Source organism: Pundamilia nyererei, unplaced genomic scaffold (genome assembly GCF_000239375.1).
Source record: "Pundamilia nyererei isolate P.nyererei 1_Seehausen unplaced genomic scaffold, PunNye1.0 scaffold00215, whole genome shotgun sequence".
Classification (NCBI taxonomy): domain Eukaryota; kingdom Metazoa; phylum Chordata; class Actinopteri; order Cichliformes; family Cichlidae; genus Pundamilia; species Pundamilia nyererei.
In genome coordinates this window covers 301,243-317,246 of record NW_005187616.1, presented here as the reverse complement: position 1 = coordinate 317,246, position 16,004 = coordinate 301,243, and the positions used below count along the sequence as shown (strand labels likewise).

Below are 16,004 nucleotides of genomic sequence, written 5' to 3'. Positions count from 1 at the left end.
ATTCAGCAAGTGAAAATAAAATAAACAATAAAAGGTGAATCAAATGGACCATTACGGCAAGGCTGGGATGGTCAGTTTGGTAAAGTAAATCCGTTGGGCATCTTTCTTTGACTTTAGACAATAATTCTGATGCCAAAAGAGCCAAACGGGACAGGCAACAAAAAAAAAAAAACATGCTCAAATTTAATTCGGTTCCCTGTCTCTCTGTGCACCTTGCCATTTTGTGTGAAAATTCCATTAGATCAGGATTTCTGACTCAGACTATCCTGTCTGGCACCACCAACCACACCAAGTTCCAAGTCAATTTAATAAGCCCTTTTTTCCATTCTGATGTTCAACCAGCAGTCGTTTCAACCATGTCCACACGCCTTAGTGCATTCTTCTATAGGAGTGGTGGATGAAATATTTGCCTTTACCATCTTGACACCCATTAGGCCAGCAGTAACCAGTGTGGAATTTTAGGGTTGCTCTGGGTTGCTTTTATTTAGGCTCATTTCTCAGAAACCAAAAGATATTACCTTTCAGATTTTTGACTATATATTCTCTTAACATATTTTCTTTTTAACTGTTTCAAATTTGAATAAATATTATAAAAAATGGTAGACTGTAACCTAACCCAAGCCCCAGGCTTAACCCTAAATGAGTCATCAGTTACCTGGTGTTCAGAAATTAATGCATGAGTATAATGGCGTGAGAATTCAATGTGTATATTCAGTCTGGATTCACTTGGTGCCCTAAACTCTGTTGTAATCTGTCTAGACCGGACTGAAAGAATTACAAAAGGGTCAATTAGGGTGTCCGTTTCAGTGACTCATTCTCATCTGTATGGCTTTTCTTTTCAGGTCTGTGAATCCAGGCTCCAGTCCAATCCATATGAATGCAGCCACAGTTCCCGGAGCAGTCGTGGACGAGGACCCTGCCCTATCCTTATCTGAAACAGACAGCGGCTTAAAGACACCACACTCTCAAGCTGCATCAAGGAGCAGCTCTCCTCGAACATGTGCAAAGGATGCTGGGCCAGCAAGCGCCGAGGCTGAGCTGCAAGACTTCCAAGCCCAAAACCGACGTTTGCTGCCAAACTTAAAGAATCCTCTTCACATCATTGATGGCCCCGAGCAGCGCTACTTTGTCGGCATCATTGACATTTTCACAGTTTACAGTTTTAAGAAGAGGCTGGAGCATTTGTGGAAGAGGTTGAGGCACCCCGGTCGGTCCTTCTCAACCGTCAGTCCACAGACTTACTGCCTCAGGCTGTGTCAGTGGGTGCAAGACCACACCAAGTAGAGCCTGAACAAGAGGTGGAAACTCATTTCCACTTCTCACCTGCAAGTCCAAATAACCAAAGTTCAAACGCATGGCGTAAAGCACGTTTCCTCTCAAACCTTCTCATCATAAGAACTTCAGACATTAAATGTGGGCCTCACCTCTGAGCCTTTAGCAGATACCAAAATGATTTTTGCACACACATAAATTAGATTTTGTAGAAAATGGATGGATGGCTGATTACAAAACAATGCAATGAAACAGGCTGTACGCAAATAGGAATTTCATTATTTATTTGAACATTTTTTTGGATTGGATTACTTCTTTATACTTCCTTAACCTGCCAAATAGTTTTAAGACAAGTATGCGTTTCAGCCCACTGTGTTCAAATTTTAGAATTATATTCTGGATTTGACGCTTCAAGCTGAATGTTTGGGGTATCTTAGCTTGCTATGACCATGAGTCTGAGCCGAAAACTCTGTACTTGGGCCCACCCTAACGCATAAGCTGCTTTATTCTACATTTTGACTCTGAGTGGGACCATAATTTACAGACTAAACACCAAGTTGTGTTCAAAATGGCTTAAATTGAGTGACTCTGACCACAAACACATCAAGAAAGTGATTAGAGAAGTCGTGAATCCAAAACAACACAGGGTTATTTTCTGATTTCTCTTCTATACATTCATACTTCTTTTTGCAACCAGAGGGTTTTAAAAGTAATGCAGGTGTAAGGCCTTTAATACACAGAGACTGTGATGTCCTCTATCCAGCTGTTATTGTTTCTATCCACTTCTTCTTCTGTTACTGCTAATGCTACCTCAGAAAGACTAATTTAAATACATGGGTGCATTAAAGGGTTAAATAAATACTTGTTTTGTGTTTTGCAAACCAGTGAGTTTGTGAAGCAAATATATTTGCAGCACAGGGAGCCTCATTCCTCAAGATCACATACATGTTCTAGCATCATGGAAAAAAGCTGACTTGCAATCTTTTTTCTTTTTAATATATTTTCATTCTTATTGACTTCTGTAATGTACAGGGTGAACCTACAGCCATGGACCTTCTGTTTTTCCCCATCTACAGGGTGGGCCATTTATATTATATATAATAAAATGGGCCGCCTTCTAAATGGCCACCATGGTCACCACCCATCTTGAGGAGTTTGCCCCCTCACATATACTAATGTGCCACAAACAGGACTTTAATATCACCAACCATTCCCATTTTATTATATATAATATAAATGGTTCACCCTGTAGATGGGGAAACAACAGAAGGTCCATGGCTGTAGGTTCACCCTGTACATTACAGAAGTCAATAAGAATGAAAATATATTAAAAAGAAAATAGACCTACAGCCATGTAGGTTCATGTCATCTTACCCTTAGATTTGAAAAAACATTTGAGAGAAACAAATTAAAAACAGGTAATTGAATTTTCTCTATAAATTATATTGTTCATGAGTGTGCTTGCATTTCTCAGCAAAACATTTTTTTTCTCCTAACTCAGCTACGCCTATGCAGGGCCAACCCAAATACGCAGGGCAAAGCTGCTCTGCAATCAAAGTCCACTCGAAAATCATTCCCCATGTGCCTTGAAAACCTCTGTACTGACGTCTTTGAGTAAACTGAATCCAAATTTCCATTTTGGAACAACGACACCCGAATAAATGAAAGCATAGGGTGATGTTAGAGAGCTAATAGCAAAAGAGCTTAGTGTAACTTCCAGAAAACCACTGCTGTTATTAACATCCATTAAATTAACTGCAGTTAATAATCTGGTGTTTCCAACCAATGCCAATGACTTGAACAAACCATTGTTTGATAAAGTGGAAGTAAAAGTGCTACGGGAATCTGATAAACTGACTGGAAGTTTCTGGCACTGAAAGCAAAGTGAAAATGCCTTAAAAATAAATAGATGGAGGAAAAAAAGGAATAAAAAGATTTTTTTTTAAAAGTTAAATAATTTAATAGATGGGTTTATTAAACCCTTGTGGGGATAGGTTAATTGGAAAATCCAAATTGCCATTCGGTGTGATTGTGCGAGTGAATGTGAGCGCGAATGGTTGTCTGTCTGTGCGTTGGCCCTGCGACAGACTGGCGACCTGTCCAGGGTGTACCCCGCCTCTCGCCCTATGACAGCTGGGATAGGCTCCAGCGCCCCCCGCGACCCTGAAAAGGAGAAGCGTAAGCAAATGGATGGATGATGGGTTTATTAAACAGCTAAATTAATTGAAAGTGCAGCAAGCAGTAAAAAAATGAGGCAAATTAATATTTTATGTAATCACCTTGTAATCACCTTGACACCTATTTAGGGCTCTGTGCTTTTAATCTTCTCTTGGCTGCACATTCTCTTTGTATGGCTCTGTTTGCATTTAGTGTTGTGATGTTGAATACATTCGTGATTCTTTCTCTGACAATACAAAGATCTCACAAATGCATGAAGGATTTAATGTGTGCAAATAAAATTAAATAAAAATGAAGACATGGGCAGCAGTAATTCACCCAATGCAAACATACAAAACAAAAAACAATAATTTCCTTTCCCACAGAAAGAAGTAAAGTGTGCCCACTGAGTAGATGGGGAAGAGCAAAAAATAAATAAATACAGGAAGAAGAAACTTGACTGGATCACAATTGCACCATAAATTAACTGTTCCGGAGTTCAACTGTAACCAGATCAAGACCACCTACTCCGAAGGCTTTCAATGTGGTTGTTTTAGTCCACACCCAAGTTTGATTAGCATGTTGGTATCTGCACAAACTAACTGCACCATGGGACAAAATGATTGAGAGTTTGAAGTAAACAGTGCAATGCCTCATTAAAGGTGGAGAAACACCACCCTTACTTCAAAATGCTTCTCACCAAAGTCACTGACAAAAAAAAAAACCTAAACAGTTATTTTGGCTACGTTCTTTCTGTGCATCTTTGCCAAAGTAAACCAGCTTCTGTTTCTGACCATGTAGCGTTACAGAGCAGTCACAGACTCAGGGGTTTAAAATGTGGCCGTATCTATTGAGAGGTCACTTGCGAGTTTGCGAAATCCTGGGTGACACTTTATAATATGACCCGACAGTAAGGGCATTATTCCCTTATAATTAAACAGACTTTAGTTGTTTTATTTTATTTATTTATGCATTTTATTTGAATTTCAATGTAGGTTGTGCCTAAATATTTTACAGGGAAGGAAATACAAGGTATAGCGTGAGTTATTTGAAGTACAGGGTGGGCCATTTATATGGATACACCGTAATAACATGGGAATGGTTGGTGATATTAAAGTCCTGTTTGTGGCACATTAGTATATGTGAGGGGGCAAACTCCTCAAGATGGGTGATGACCATGGTGGCCATTTAGACGTCGGCCATCTTGGATAAAACTTTTGTTTTTTCAAAAGGAAGAGGGCCATGTGACACATCAAACTTATTGGTAATGTCACAAGAAAAACAATGGTGTGCTTGGTTTCAACGAAAATGCGCCCGACGTCAGGGGTGAGCCATGGCTTCCAGCGGAGTTCCTCCTCCAGCTGGACAAAGGCTGCTCGGCGTCGCTCCTGAAGTTCGATGTCTGCTGGGTCCATAATATGGTCGCGATCTTCTGTCAAGTGAAGGCTGTGTGCAGGCAGGAAAAAGACCCAAAATGCAGACTCACGGAAACAAAAGGTGAACTTAAATAAGGCTTTAATGCTGGACGACAAAACAGAAAACTGGCTGAACTAGCATACAAAATAAACTAACGCGGCAGGCTGGCAGGCTGGCAGACAGACAGACAGAACACACAGTACAATATGATGGTCCGTGTCACCCCAACAGATATTTAGCGAGGAAAATTTAAAAACAAACAGCAAGTAATTAATTAAAAAAACAATTTAAGATTGGGAATGTTTTGTGTTTTATTTTGGTTTTTCTAAAAATAATTACCATGATACCAATTACACTACTTAAAATTACTTAAGCTGTACTTAAATGTAATCAAGGTTTAATTATTGCTTTGTTTCCTGTAAAATCCGGTTTAATAAATCTGGAGCTGAGGATTTCCACTATGGTTGAGCCAGGTGGTGAAGAATGAGCCAAGATCCAAGGACACTGGATCTTGGAAGGCTGGTTATTAGGACAAGACAGCCACCTTCACCACATGAGATGGATGCCACCTCCCACCTCCCTTACACTACCCTCCTCCCTGTGTTTCTATATCTGAGCTTCTTTAAGTCCTTAGCCGACAAGCATACCTAGAATAACTTGAATTCTGCCTGTTATTATGACCATAATTTACAAATTAACTTGATATTTCATGGGGAAATATTAAGTTATGGGTCATGGGTGAAGGTCATGGGGAAGATTATAGATATAGATTATAGATTAATGGAGCTGAGGGCCATTTTCTCATAGACCTCTATACAGCTAGGAGTGTTTCTCTAGCTGGAGGACTCTACCAGTCTTTGCCTTCACTTACCAGACTTGGAGACTACGTCAGTTTTTTCTGCATGTGTGGAATGATACAATGGAAGTTTCTTTCTGTTTTTGAAAGGAAAAATAGAAAAATCCAGAATCAGAAGCTGTCCATAAGCTGTACCATAAGAACGCCGAAGGTCTCCTTTCGCGTTCCTCAGGAACAGCAGTCTGGCGAGGAAGGAGCGGCTAGCAGGTCCAGCGGGCATGAGGTGTGGAGGTTAGCCGGATAACTCAAAGCCAGTCAGTTGAATCAAACAACAGACCTTTATTCGCTGTCAGCAAAATAAGACCACACTAGCCAGGTCTACACGGCTCTACTCGGTCCGTACATACATGTGCAGAGATGGGTAGTCGCCGGAACCAGGCTGTTACAACGGTAAGGTTTCTCCAGAACAGACACACGAGCAGCATGTAATGGCTGCCGCTATACCGATTTTCATTGATTTAAACCTTTCTGTGTGTGATGACACAGTTTGATTGCACTCGTGTTGTGATCCATGTTAGGTTGGTTGGCTTTGTTGTCATGCCCTCTGATTTCTGTGTTCCCCTTTTATTGTTTTTATGTTCAGTATTTCAGGTTTGGATGTTGTCATGTTTTAGTATTATTTGACTTCCTGTTGTAGTTTGACCATTTGTTTTCTCATGTGTTATGTTCGCTTTTACTTCCTTTCTTCTTTCATCTCCTATGCTTACAGTTTTTGTGGTTTGTGTTTTTGCCTTTTTTTTTGTTTGGCTCTGGAATTTGGCTTATCAGCATTTCAATAAACCTTTTTTTGTTTTTCTCTGTTGTTGTTGTTGTTTTTTTATTCTTATTTTGGTCTGTATGTAAGTGTAGCTCTTTATGATACCTTTACACTTGCGCTTAAAAGTCTCACTTTCTGGATTACAGAGATTGTAATTGGTTCTGTGGGGTTTTGTTTTGTTTATGTTTTTTTGTTTGTTTTTTGCCATAGTCTCTGAAACTATTTTGGGTTAAGCAGTGCAATTTTAAAATCTCATAGCTAACATTAATTCACTAACAATAATACAGTTTACATGCCTGAGCATATCAAATTAAAATGGACCTACTAATTACGTCAAGCCAACAAATGCACCATCAGCAACTTCAGGAACTCTTTTTTTTCTCACCTTTTCATACAATTTTCAAAGGTTTAAAGCGTTTATTGTCATATGTACAAAGAAAAAAAGGCCCGGTTAGGTTAATGTACAATTTTGTACAACATCAGCTGATTGCACATACATTTTGAAATCAGAACATATTGCACTGATTACTGTGAAATCAGCACAATATGTGCAATATTTTGGTGATTCATTATTAATTACGTCTATGTAAACAAAAGCACCGTCAGCAGCTTCGGGAACTCATTATTTCCTCCCCTTTTTGTTCAGTATGTAGATGATTTTGTATGACAGCAGCTGTTTGCACAATATGTGCAGTTAGCTGATGTCTACATATTGGGTGATTTGGACGCTGCGTCATTTTCAAAAAAGGTTCCATTGTTCTTTCCATTGTTCTTATGGGTGGCTGTAGCTCAGGTGGCAGAGCAGGTCAGTCACTAACCAGAAGGTCGGTGGTTTGATCCCAGGTTGCCTCCTGGCTGCATGCCAAATATCCTTGGGCAAGATACTAACCCCGTGTTTGCCTACTGGTGGTGGTCAGAGGGCCCAGTGGCGCCTGTGTCCGGCAGCCTCGCATCTGTCAGTGCGCCCCAGGGCAGCTGTGGCTACAATATAGCTTGCTGTCACCAGTGTGTGAATGTGGGTGTGAATGACTGAATGTAGTGTAAAGCACTTTGGGGTCCTTAGGGACTGAGTAAAGCGCTATACAAATGCAGGCCATTTACCATTTTTCACATCAGTATCGCATCCTCGAGCAGATGATTTGATGTCTCATTTAAAGGCCACTGTGCTCAGCGGACTTTAAATGAGCGACTAGTGTGCTAATCTCAACACTGACAGTGAGATTATGCAACTTGATTTATTTTTTGTTCATGACTTTAAAGGAGGCTGTGCTGTCATAGCTGTAAACTGTCAACTGCATGATGTGATGTGAATAAAACTCTTAGCAGCGGTGAGATCCCACTCCTAAATCCCCTGTGCTGTTTTGAATACATAACAGGTCTTTCTACTTTGAAAAAATAATTGCAGGCAATATCTTTATTATTGCTTTCATTTATTTACTAATTTTAGTTTTTGCAAAAACAGAGCATAATGGCAACCCAACACATGGAAATACAATAAAGAAAACGACACGATAAAACAAAGAGGACTGATGTCATTTGAGTTTCTTTGAAGAGTTGTGAGGATCATTGGTGTTTTAGTTTTGCTCCCTCGTCTGCCTTCACATACATATAAACTTTAGTGACAGCATATTCTTAATACACGGGGTTTAATAAGATGCACAAGCAACGCTATTGAGAACTATAGGCATGCTGTGTGGTTTAGTGGTCTTAGCAGAGGCGGACCCACCCACAGGTTTAAGGTGTAGCTGTAGCACAACCTCACATAAGTGAATTAGATATGAATGCAAATAATCGCGTACCTACTGCCCTGCGCATCGCTAAGAAAACGAATGAACTAGAAATCAAAAAACAGTTTGTGTATTACTCAGTATAAAAATTTTCTTCCAAAATAACATTAGTTTGGAAAAAATGTCAGCCTCTTAAAAAAAACCCTACTGGATCAATCGCAATGATTTGTATGGATATATAAGATAATATAGCATTGTTTGTATTATTTGTAGTTTTCCTGTTTATCTGTTGAGTAGTATTCAGTTTAGTAACAATTTTGTTTTCCATTCTGGTCTCATTTCTGTTAGCCTCTCTGCTTTCACTTGTGTTTGTCTTCCTGTTTAATATTGGCAATTACTGTTGCCTGTGTCTCACATTAAGTTTCACTTCCTTTGTTTCATTTTTGTCCTCCCACCTTTGTTGCCCGTACAACTGAGTCAGTTGTCATTCCTCTTGGTCATGTGCTCCCTTCCTTTCTCTTTTGGTTTTGAAAAGTTCATCTCTATCTCTCGCTCTCTCTCTACTGTAGCGTTCTCCTTATAAAAACATTTTTATTAAGCTTGGCATGTTTTGAGATAAAAACCCTCCTAAATTTGCATAATAAAAATTATTTCCTATCAGTTATTGATTAATTTTCTTTCATTTTATTGAAATTTAGGATTCGATCACAACACCTCTGTTCTGTAACTGAGGGTTAGTGGGGAGTGTTATGGTCTAGTTTCATGTACTTTATATACATCAGTACATAAGTTCACATTCCTGTTTAAAAACAATAAAAGTTCCTCTCAGTGACTGAGAGCTGTCTCACTGTGTTTTAATGAAGCCTTGTCTTCATTTTTGATGACCTAGGCAAGAGTAAACCAAGCTAAAAGTATTTATTAAAGTGTCTCGGATGTCATTTGTTTGTTTTTTTCTTTGTTTGTAAAAAAAGAGTAGGTCTCAATAAATGTTGTGATATTTTCTGTAATATATTTAAGCCAGCAGTTTTTATTGCCTAAACTTAACTAAACAACAAGTTTTGTTATTAGCAACATATTTAAAAATAATTTAAATCATATGTAGAAAAACAGACAGGTGTGAGTCAAACTTCAAGACAAAAATACCTTTCAACCAGTGTATTTGAGAGTGGACTGGTCAGCATTCATGTTCAGAACAGAATAGCTCTTTAATGTCATTGTAAATGCACAAAGAAATTAAGGGCGCACCACGCCAACTGTGCATGGAATAAAATATAAAAAGTAAGACAGCAAGAATAAATAAACAACAGGAGAAGTATACAATCAAGAGAAAGGCACACATTGAAGAGCAAAATGCTTGGAAGTGGTGCAAATGGACTTGGTCTGAGTGCAGAGTCCGTGTATGAGTGGCCTGAGTGATGAGGGTTACTCAGACCATGGCTCAGATTGGTGAGGTGGTGGACAGGGGTGGGGTGTGGAGATATAGTGTTTGTTAACAGTCAGAATGGCCCAGGGGAAAAAGCTGTTAGTGAGTATGGAGGTGTGCGACCTGAGGCACCAACCAGAGGGCAGTGGGTGCTATGTTGGCAGTAATTTTAATAAACGAGAGTGCAATCGAGAGAAACGTGCCCTACAATGAGTTGTTTATTGAGTTATTTATTCCTTCCTTTACAATTTTTGTCACTCATGTTGTGACATTTGTCAGTCCCTCACAATTTATGAAAAAATTCTGGAGGCACCCCTGTTCTCAGTAGTTGCCCCCGTGTACCAAACACCCAGCGATGCAAAGTAATGCTCAATTCAGTATTATTTATACAGAATTACAACTGCAGTCACGTCTAGGTGCTCTGTAACCCACATAGCAAAATTGGTATGGCCCAGATCTGGCCCACACAATGTGCTTACACATGGCCCACATACCGGAAAGAATGACAGCCCTTTGGTGGCCCAGATCTGGTTTGCCAGATGTGGCCCACACATGGGCCAGCACATGTTCCAGTTGCAGACACACTGCTGGCCCTGTGCTGGCCCAGAACAGTTTCAGCTCTGGCCCCAGATGTCAGCCTAATGTGTACTTTAATCAAGCCATGTAATAACAACATGTGCTGGAACATAATAGTACAAAGTAACATGATGAAACTCTGTTCAGACAGTAAATGGACTGATTCTTATATAGCGCTTTTCTACTCTCCTGGATTACTCAGAGTTAGGGATGGGTATTGATAAGATTTTCATGATTCCGATTCCATTTTCGATTCTGTTTAACGATTCGATTTTTTATCGATTCTTCTTTTTTTTAAAAAAAAGCAGAACACTAAGGTCGATTAGCTTAGAACTTTGTTTTATATCTTCTCTTTGCACAAGATAGAAATTTAGGAGTAACATGGCCTTACAAACCCAACAGTGACATCTTAAGAGATCCAGCCTACGGCTCTTCAATGGGGTGTCACAGGGTCCCCAGGAAAAAAAATTGTAAATGTAAAATAATAAAATAAATATTCTTCTGTAGCAATAACAAAGTATAACATAAATTATTCAGTAGCAATTACATAAGAATATCCAGTAATGTCCCTGCCTACAATTAAACACATTCACTTACTGAAAATCAGGGCATCTGCTGTGGCAAATGGGTGCAAGCCTTTGACCACAAACTTAGTCACTGATCGGTGACATTCGTCTATCCTGGCCTGAAAGGAGACGCTACCGGGAGACCACAGCGAAAACTGGCAGCATCTGAGCCAGACTCTGTCTGTCTCTCTCATCATGGTCACCTAAATGCACAGTAATGGTAGGTTTTGTAATAAGGCAGAACGCGCTAACATAATATGCACTGTTAGTTGGTTATTTACCTGTCGCTTTAACGGGAGAGGACGTGCAAACATTACCGCTGCTGCTGGGTTGAGATTCACGAGTCCGGAGCGGAATTAAAAACACGACATTCATTTAAGGTCATCGCGTGTTTTGTGAGCAAATGCTTTTGCATATTCATAATGTTTCCTCCCTTAAATGAAATATCTACTTTGCAAGTTGCCCTGTTGTCATCCGTTCTCGTAAAGTAAAACCAAACTTTTGAGCGTTTGAGCCGCCATGTTTCCTGCCAGGTAAATGACGCTCCACAACGTGGTGACGTCATTCGGGGCGACTGGAATCAATAAGGGAATCGTTTGTAAAAATGGCAAACAATTCCAAGGAATTGAAACAGTGGGAACCGGTTCTCAACAAGAACCGGTTTTCGATACCCATCCCTACTCAAAGTGCTCTATACAACATGCCATATCCACCCACTTTCTTTACACTGAGTGCTTCCTAACTACATTCATACACATTCACAATCTTGACACACAGACTGGAGGAGCGAGGGATCGAGCCACTAACCGTCCAATCAGTAAGTGACCTGCTCCACCTCCTGAGCTACAGCCACCTGGTGGTAAACATGAGTAGACTAGGTTTTGGATAAAATGTACACTCACAAACCTGTCAAACCTGCATTTGAAATGTTGGCTACTATAGCAGTATAGTATTGCAACATGGCATTTGGGTTTTCTAACTAAAATAGGAAAACAAGAACATAAATAGTGCCATTATTGCCAGACCTTGCCCACATCTGGTTGACATACACCCTGCCATGCCAGAAATCAGCCAGCAGTGTCGATTAAACATTGTGACTACATGACAATCTGATAACCAGCTTAATTTAGTTAAACTGCTTTAGTAAGCTGTATTTGAAACCATATTTTTCACTTCTCTTCAAAGCTTTTCCCGCATCTCTTCTCCTCACAGTCATTATTATTCATCACGATGTCTGAGGGATTTCCCTCTAATGTTGTCACAGTGATTCTGCTCTTTTCTTCCACAGAGGAATAGGGTGTTCATTTTGTTTCTGCCAAAGTAAGTTAAAAGCAGTAAAAGAATTTCTTATTCTTATTATGAAAAAAATTATATTTAGATCCAAGTGATAACACATGTTTAAAAAGGGACATCTAAAAAAGTCCTATAGGACAAGGCAAAGAAAAACTGAATTTCTAGCAATGCAAATCACTAAAAGCTTCTACGTCAAGAGCCTCTACAAACACATTTTTTGTTTACAATTCATGCCATAAAAAAAAGATTAATCCCACAGCATGTGTTCCCGTTGATGACGCTGTTCAGGAGACGTTAAAGATAAGAAAAGATAAAGCTTTATAGTCCCACATGTGGAAAATTTGTTTGGACATGGCAGAAAGTAGACAGTACAAAGTTAAGAGCAGCAAAAATTATGAAAAAAACAACAGAATAGAAGAAGTTATAACAGAATATCACGCTAAATGAGAAATTGCACTTGGTAATATTGCACATCAGGGAGATAAATATGGTCTCTCTGTAACCGTGACTTAGAAACAAGCAGGTGTGCATTTTTAAACAAAACTCACTCGTATGGAGCTGCAGGGCCTTCCTATAATTCTCTTAATATAGTGCAGGTGAATATTGGGTTATATATCTGATAAAACACTGAGGGGAGGACGTGCAAAAATTACAAGGCTTGTTTGAGGTTTCTCAGCCATAAGCAGATAGACCATTCACTGCACTGTCTGGAAAGCCTTGGGTACTGCCAGTCATGTCTGTATTACCTCATCATAATCTGAACACTAACAAACAAATCAGTATAATATACTGCAGTGTCTCTCGCCAATGGCAGCAACCTCCCTTGACAGGAATAATGCATTCTCATCACAATTCCTGATGTTGCTGCAGCTGTTCCTATTTAAAAAGACCAGAGTCTAAGTTTGGAGGGTGGAGATGGTGGTGGTGGTGGAGTATGTACAGGAAACTTTTGTATTTCTTCCCCTCACATTCATTATTATTCATCACAGTGTCAGAGGGATTTTCCTAACTCACCAATCCTTTTCCCCCCACAGAGGATTACTGTTGTAATTTTTTAAATCAAAATGTGGAAAAAGAAATAAAAGAAGGTCCTAATTGCAGGATAAAGTATCTCTTATTATTACCATAAAATGATTAAATTATCTTTAGAGACAGTTTTGCTTCCATTCACATTTGACTTTCAATTCAGTCTGTGGTTGTTTTAAAAATACTTTTGAGTGATTAGCACACAAAAGATTGCACAGATGATTGCACAAAGGATGACTCCAGAAATTCCATCTCTATGCAAGTGTTTTTGCTGACATCAAAGTACTGAAGCTATTGTTTGCTGTCCTAGCCAAAGAGGGCTTGGCCTTACTGTGACATGACAGTTTCTAGCATAACCGTTAGGGAGTGTTAGGAATACCTTCCCTTTTCTGTTGAGTATCTGATTAAAAATAAAAAGGAAGAAAAACAAGCTCAGATAAAATCCCAATCTGCTACGCTGCCAGCAACAGACAGAGCACACAGCAGGGGATGAAGTCAGTCACCAACAGAGCCACATAAACCAGAGCTGGTGGAAAGGAAACTCATCTAGTAGCTCAGTGGTGGTGACCCCTGCTAACTTTAGACACCTTGTAAGCTTAGCAGCTAAACCCATGCAACACCACAAGAGTCTTGCAGTGCAAGGCCAAGTACGAACCCTGAGTAAATATATGCAAACACTGTATGATAGCTCAACTACAGGCCTGCACTGCCCACCAAACCGTTCTCAAAGACCTTCAAGGCACCACACTATGCAACAAGAGCTTTCGCAAAGCCAAATACTATCTGCACTACTGCAAACTGAGATATACAGCACAGGGTAAACACACACAATGCTGTGACAACATCCTACAAAACTCAGTGTCACCTGATTAGCTTACTGAGCTCTCAGTTTTCCCCATCTAGCAGAGGGGAGATGTAGCTAGAATCAGAATTAAGTTTATTCTCAGTTTATACACAAATGAGGATTCATCTTATTGGCGTGGTGCACAACGTATTTAAATATATATAATATATACATCTCTAAGTAAATATTAATATAAATCCAGTACAAGAATAATGTCTAACAACCCACAGATATTAGGATATTAGAGTTTGGTCCACTACCAGGATAATCACCAATCACAACAAGAACAAAGCTTTATGGGAAAGGCTGAGCCAGCAAAAGAAGAGAAGAAAGTACCTCTAAAACCAAAATCACAATGTTTGAGTACAACTTATTGCAAACAAAAAGCACATATGAAATGTCATTGTGACATGACAGTTTTTTAGTTGGCTGGGAGTATCTTCTCTTTTTTTCTTTTGGTTCGTGGTAGGAAGAAAAATACAAGTTCTGTTAAATCCACTGTCTGCTACTCTGCTACTTTCCCAGCAGCAAAGAGCACAGCGAGGCAGTTCAGGAATAAGAGACAGACAGAGCTGCAGAGCTGGAAGAGAGTCAATTCTGGACAAGTTGACCATGTCTTGAAAATCATCCTGCTGACTATGAACAATTAACCGTGTGGAAGAAAGACGGTTCCAAATAAGTGCTGATATTACTGCACTTTTCCAAAAGAAAACATTTAAGTTCATGAGCCACATCAACCAAGCAAACAATTATTTCTGAAACCACAAATCAAAAAATCTTCATAGCACCTTATATGAATTAATATTGCAGTTTGTGTGCACTGTGTTTGAGATTGAGTTTAAAAACACTTTAAAGACGGTCCTATTTTTCCTGTTTTTGACTGCAAAGTCAAAGGATATCATCACACAGTTTTCTTTGTTGGAATCCGGGAAGTGGACTGGGTTTCTTTTTTTATGTTCAGTTTCAAATAGAAAAAGAAATCTGTTTCCTCGCTGACAGACATAACAACACTGCTTAAACAGAGAAACATGCATAGCTGGAATTCCTCATTCTAAAATCACTGGGCCAAAGAGAAAACTCAGGAGGGAATAATCATCCAACTATGCTGTTCTCCTGTGGTTTTAACAAAGACATTCTCATAAGAAATACGCAGAATTAACAAGCAAACAATAACCACTTCAGCGCAGAAAATGGACCACCAGTGATGGTGCTGGATGAGGAACTGGTGCAATCTGGAGCAGACTGAGTAAACAAAATCCTGAAATAGGAAATGCTCTGATGAACAGTTTTACACAAAAAACCATTTGATTAAAAGCTGGCTGGCTTGATGTAGACATAGGCATCCATTCATTATTTGGACTCCTGTTACTCCAGGTCTGTGGCTGGGACTGAAAGATTTATACTATGCTAATATATACTTAGGATGGCATTTTACTTTCGTTTAATTCTATGATATCTCCCACATAGACCTGTGTTTGTGTCCATATAAAGATCTCACAGCAGAGCTGGGTGCAGAACTTGTTTTTCTTGCATTAGAATCGGTACTCAAATATGCATTAGTCTCTGTTTTCCAGACTGACCACATTCTCACTTATGTAAACTATGATGAAGTCAAGCTATGTCTGTGACGATGTTGAATTGCACATGAATGTAAGCAGGAGGATGGGTAAAGGTTTGAGACGGTGGTAATCGGTCCGAGTCTATACATTCAAAGCAGCAGAGGTTGACAGGACTTCTCCATTAGCTATTCTATTTAAAAATTCATGAACTATCACAAACATACATCTGTACCTTTATGCTTTGAAAATACATACAGCTGATACTTCATTAGGTAACATGGTGCTGTGCTTTTGGCACAGATTCAACAACATGCTGGAAACACGCCACAGATGGTAGCATCATACAGTTGCCGCACAGCTCCCCTTCCACTGCGTTCCAGCAGTGCTTTATTGGATTAAGCTCTAGTGACATTGGAGGCCGTTTGACATAGGACTCATTGTCATATTCAAGAAATCAGCTTCAGATGGTTTCAGCTTTGTGACATGCTGCAATATCCTGGAAACAGCGATTAGAAGATGGGTAAACTGTGGT

At 39.5% G+C, this 16,004-nt stretch overlaps 1 protein-coding gene across 4 annotated transcripts in view; it reads left to right on the top strand.

Annotated features, from left to right (window-relative positions):
- pip5kl1 (phosphatidylinositol-4-phosphate 5-kinase-like 1) overlaps nt 1–2,277 on the top strand; it is a 53,460-nt gene extending 51,183 nt beyond the window's left edge. For all 4 annotated transcript variants that reach the window (XM_005748156.1, XM_005748154.1, XM_005748153.1 and 1 more), the window contains exon 10: nt 843–2,277. In XM_005748156.1, coding sequence (XP_005748213.1) covers nt 843–1,284 — 442 coding nt within the window. In that variant the 3' untranslated portion in view covers nt 1,285–2,277. The remainder of the gene's footprint in view (nt 1–842) is intronic.
- Nucleotides 2,278–16,004: the final 13,727 nt, after the last annotated feature.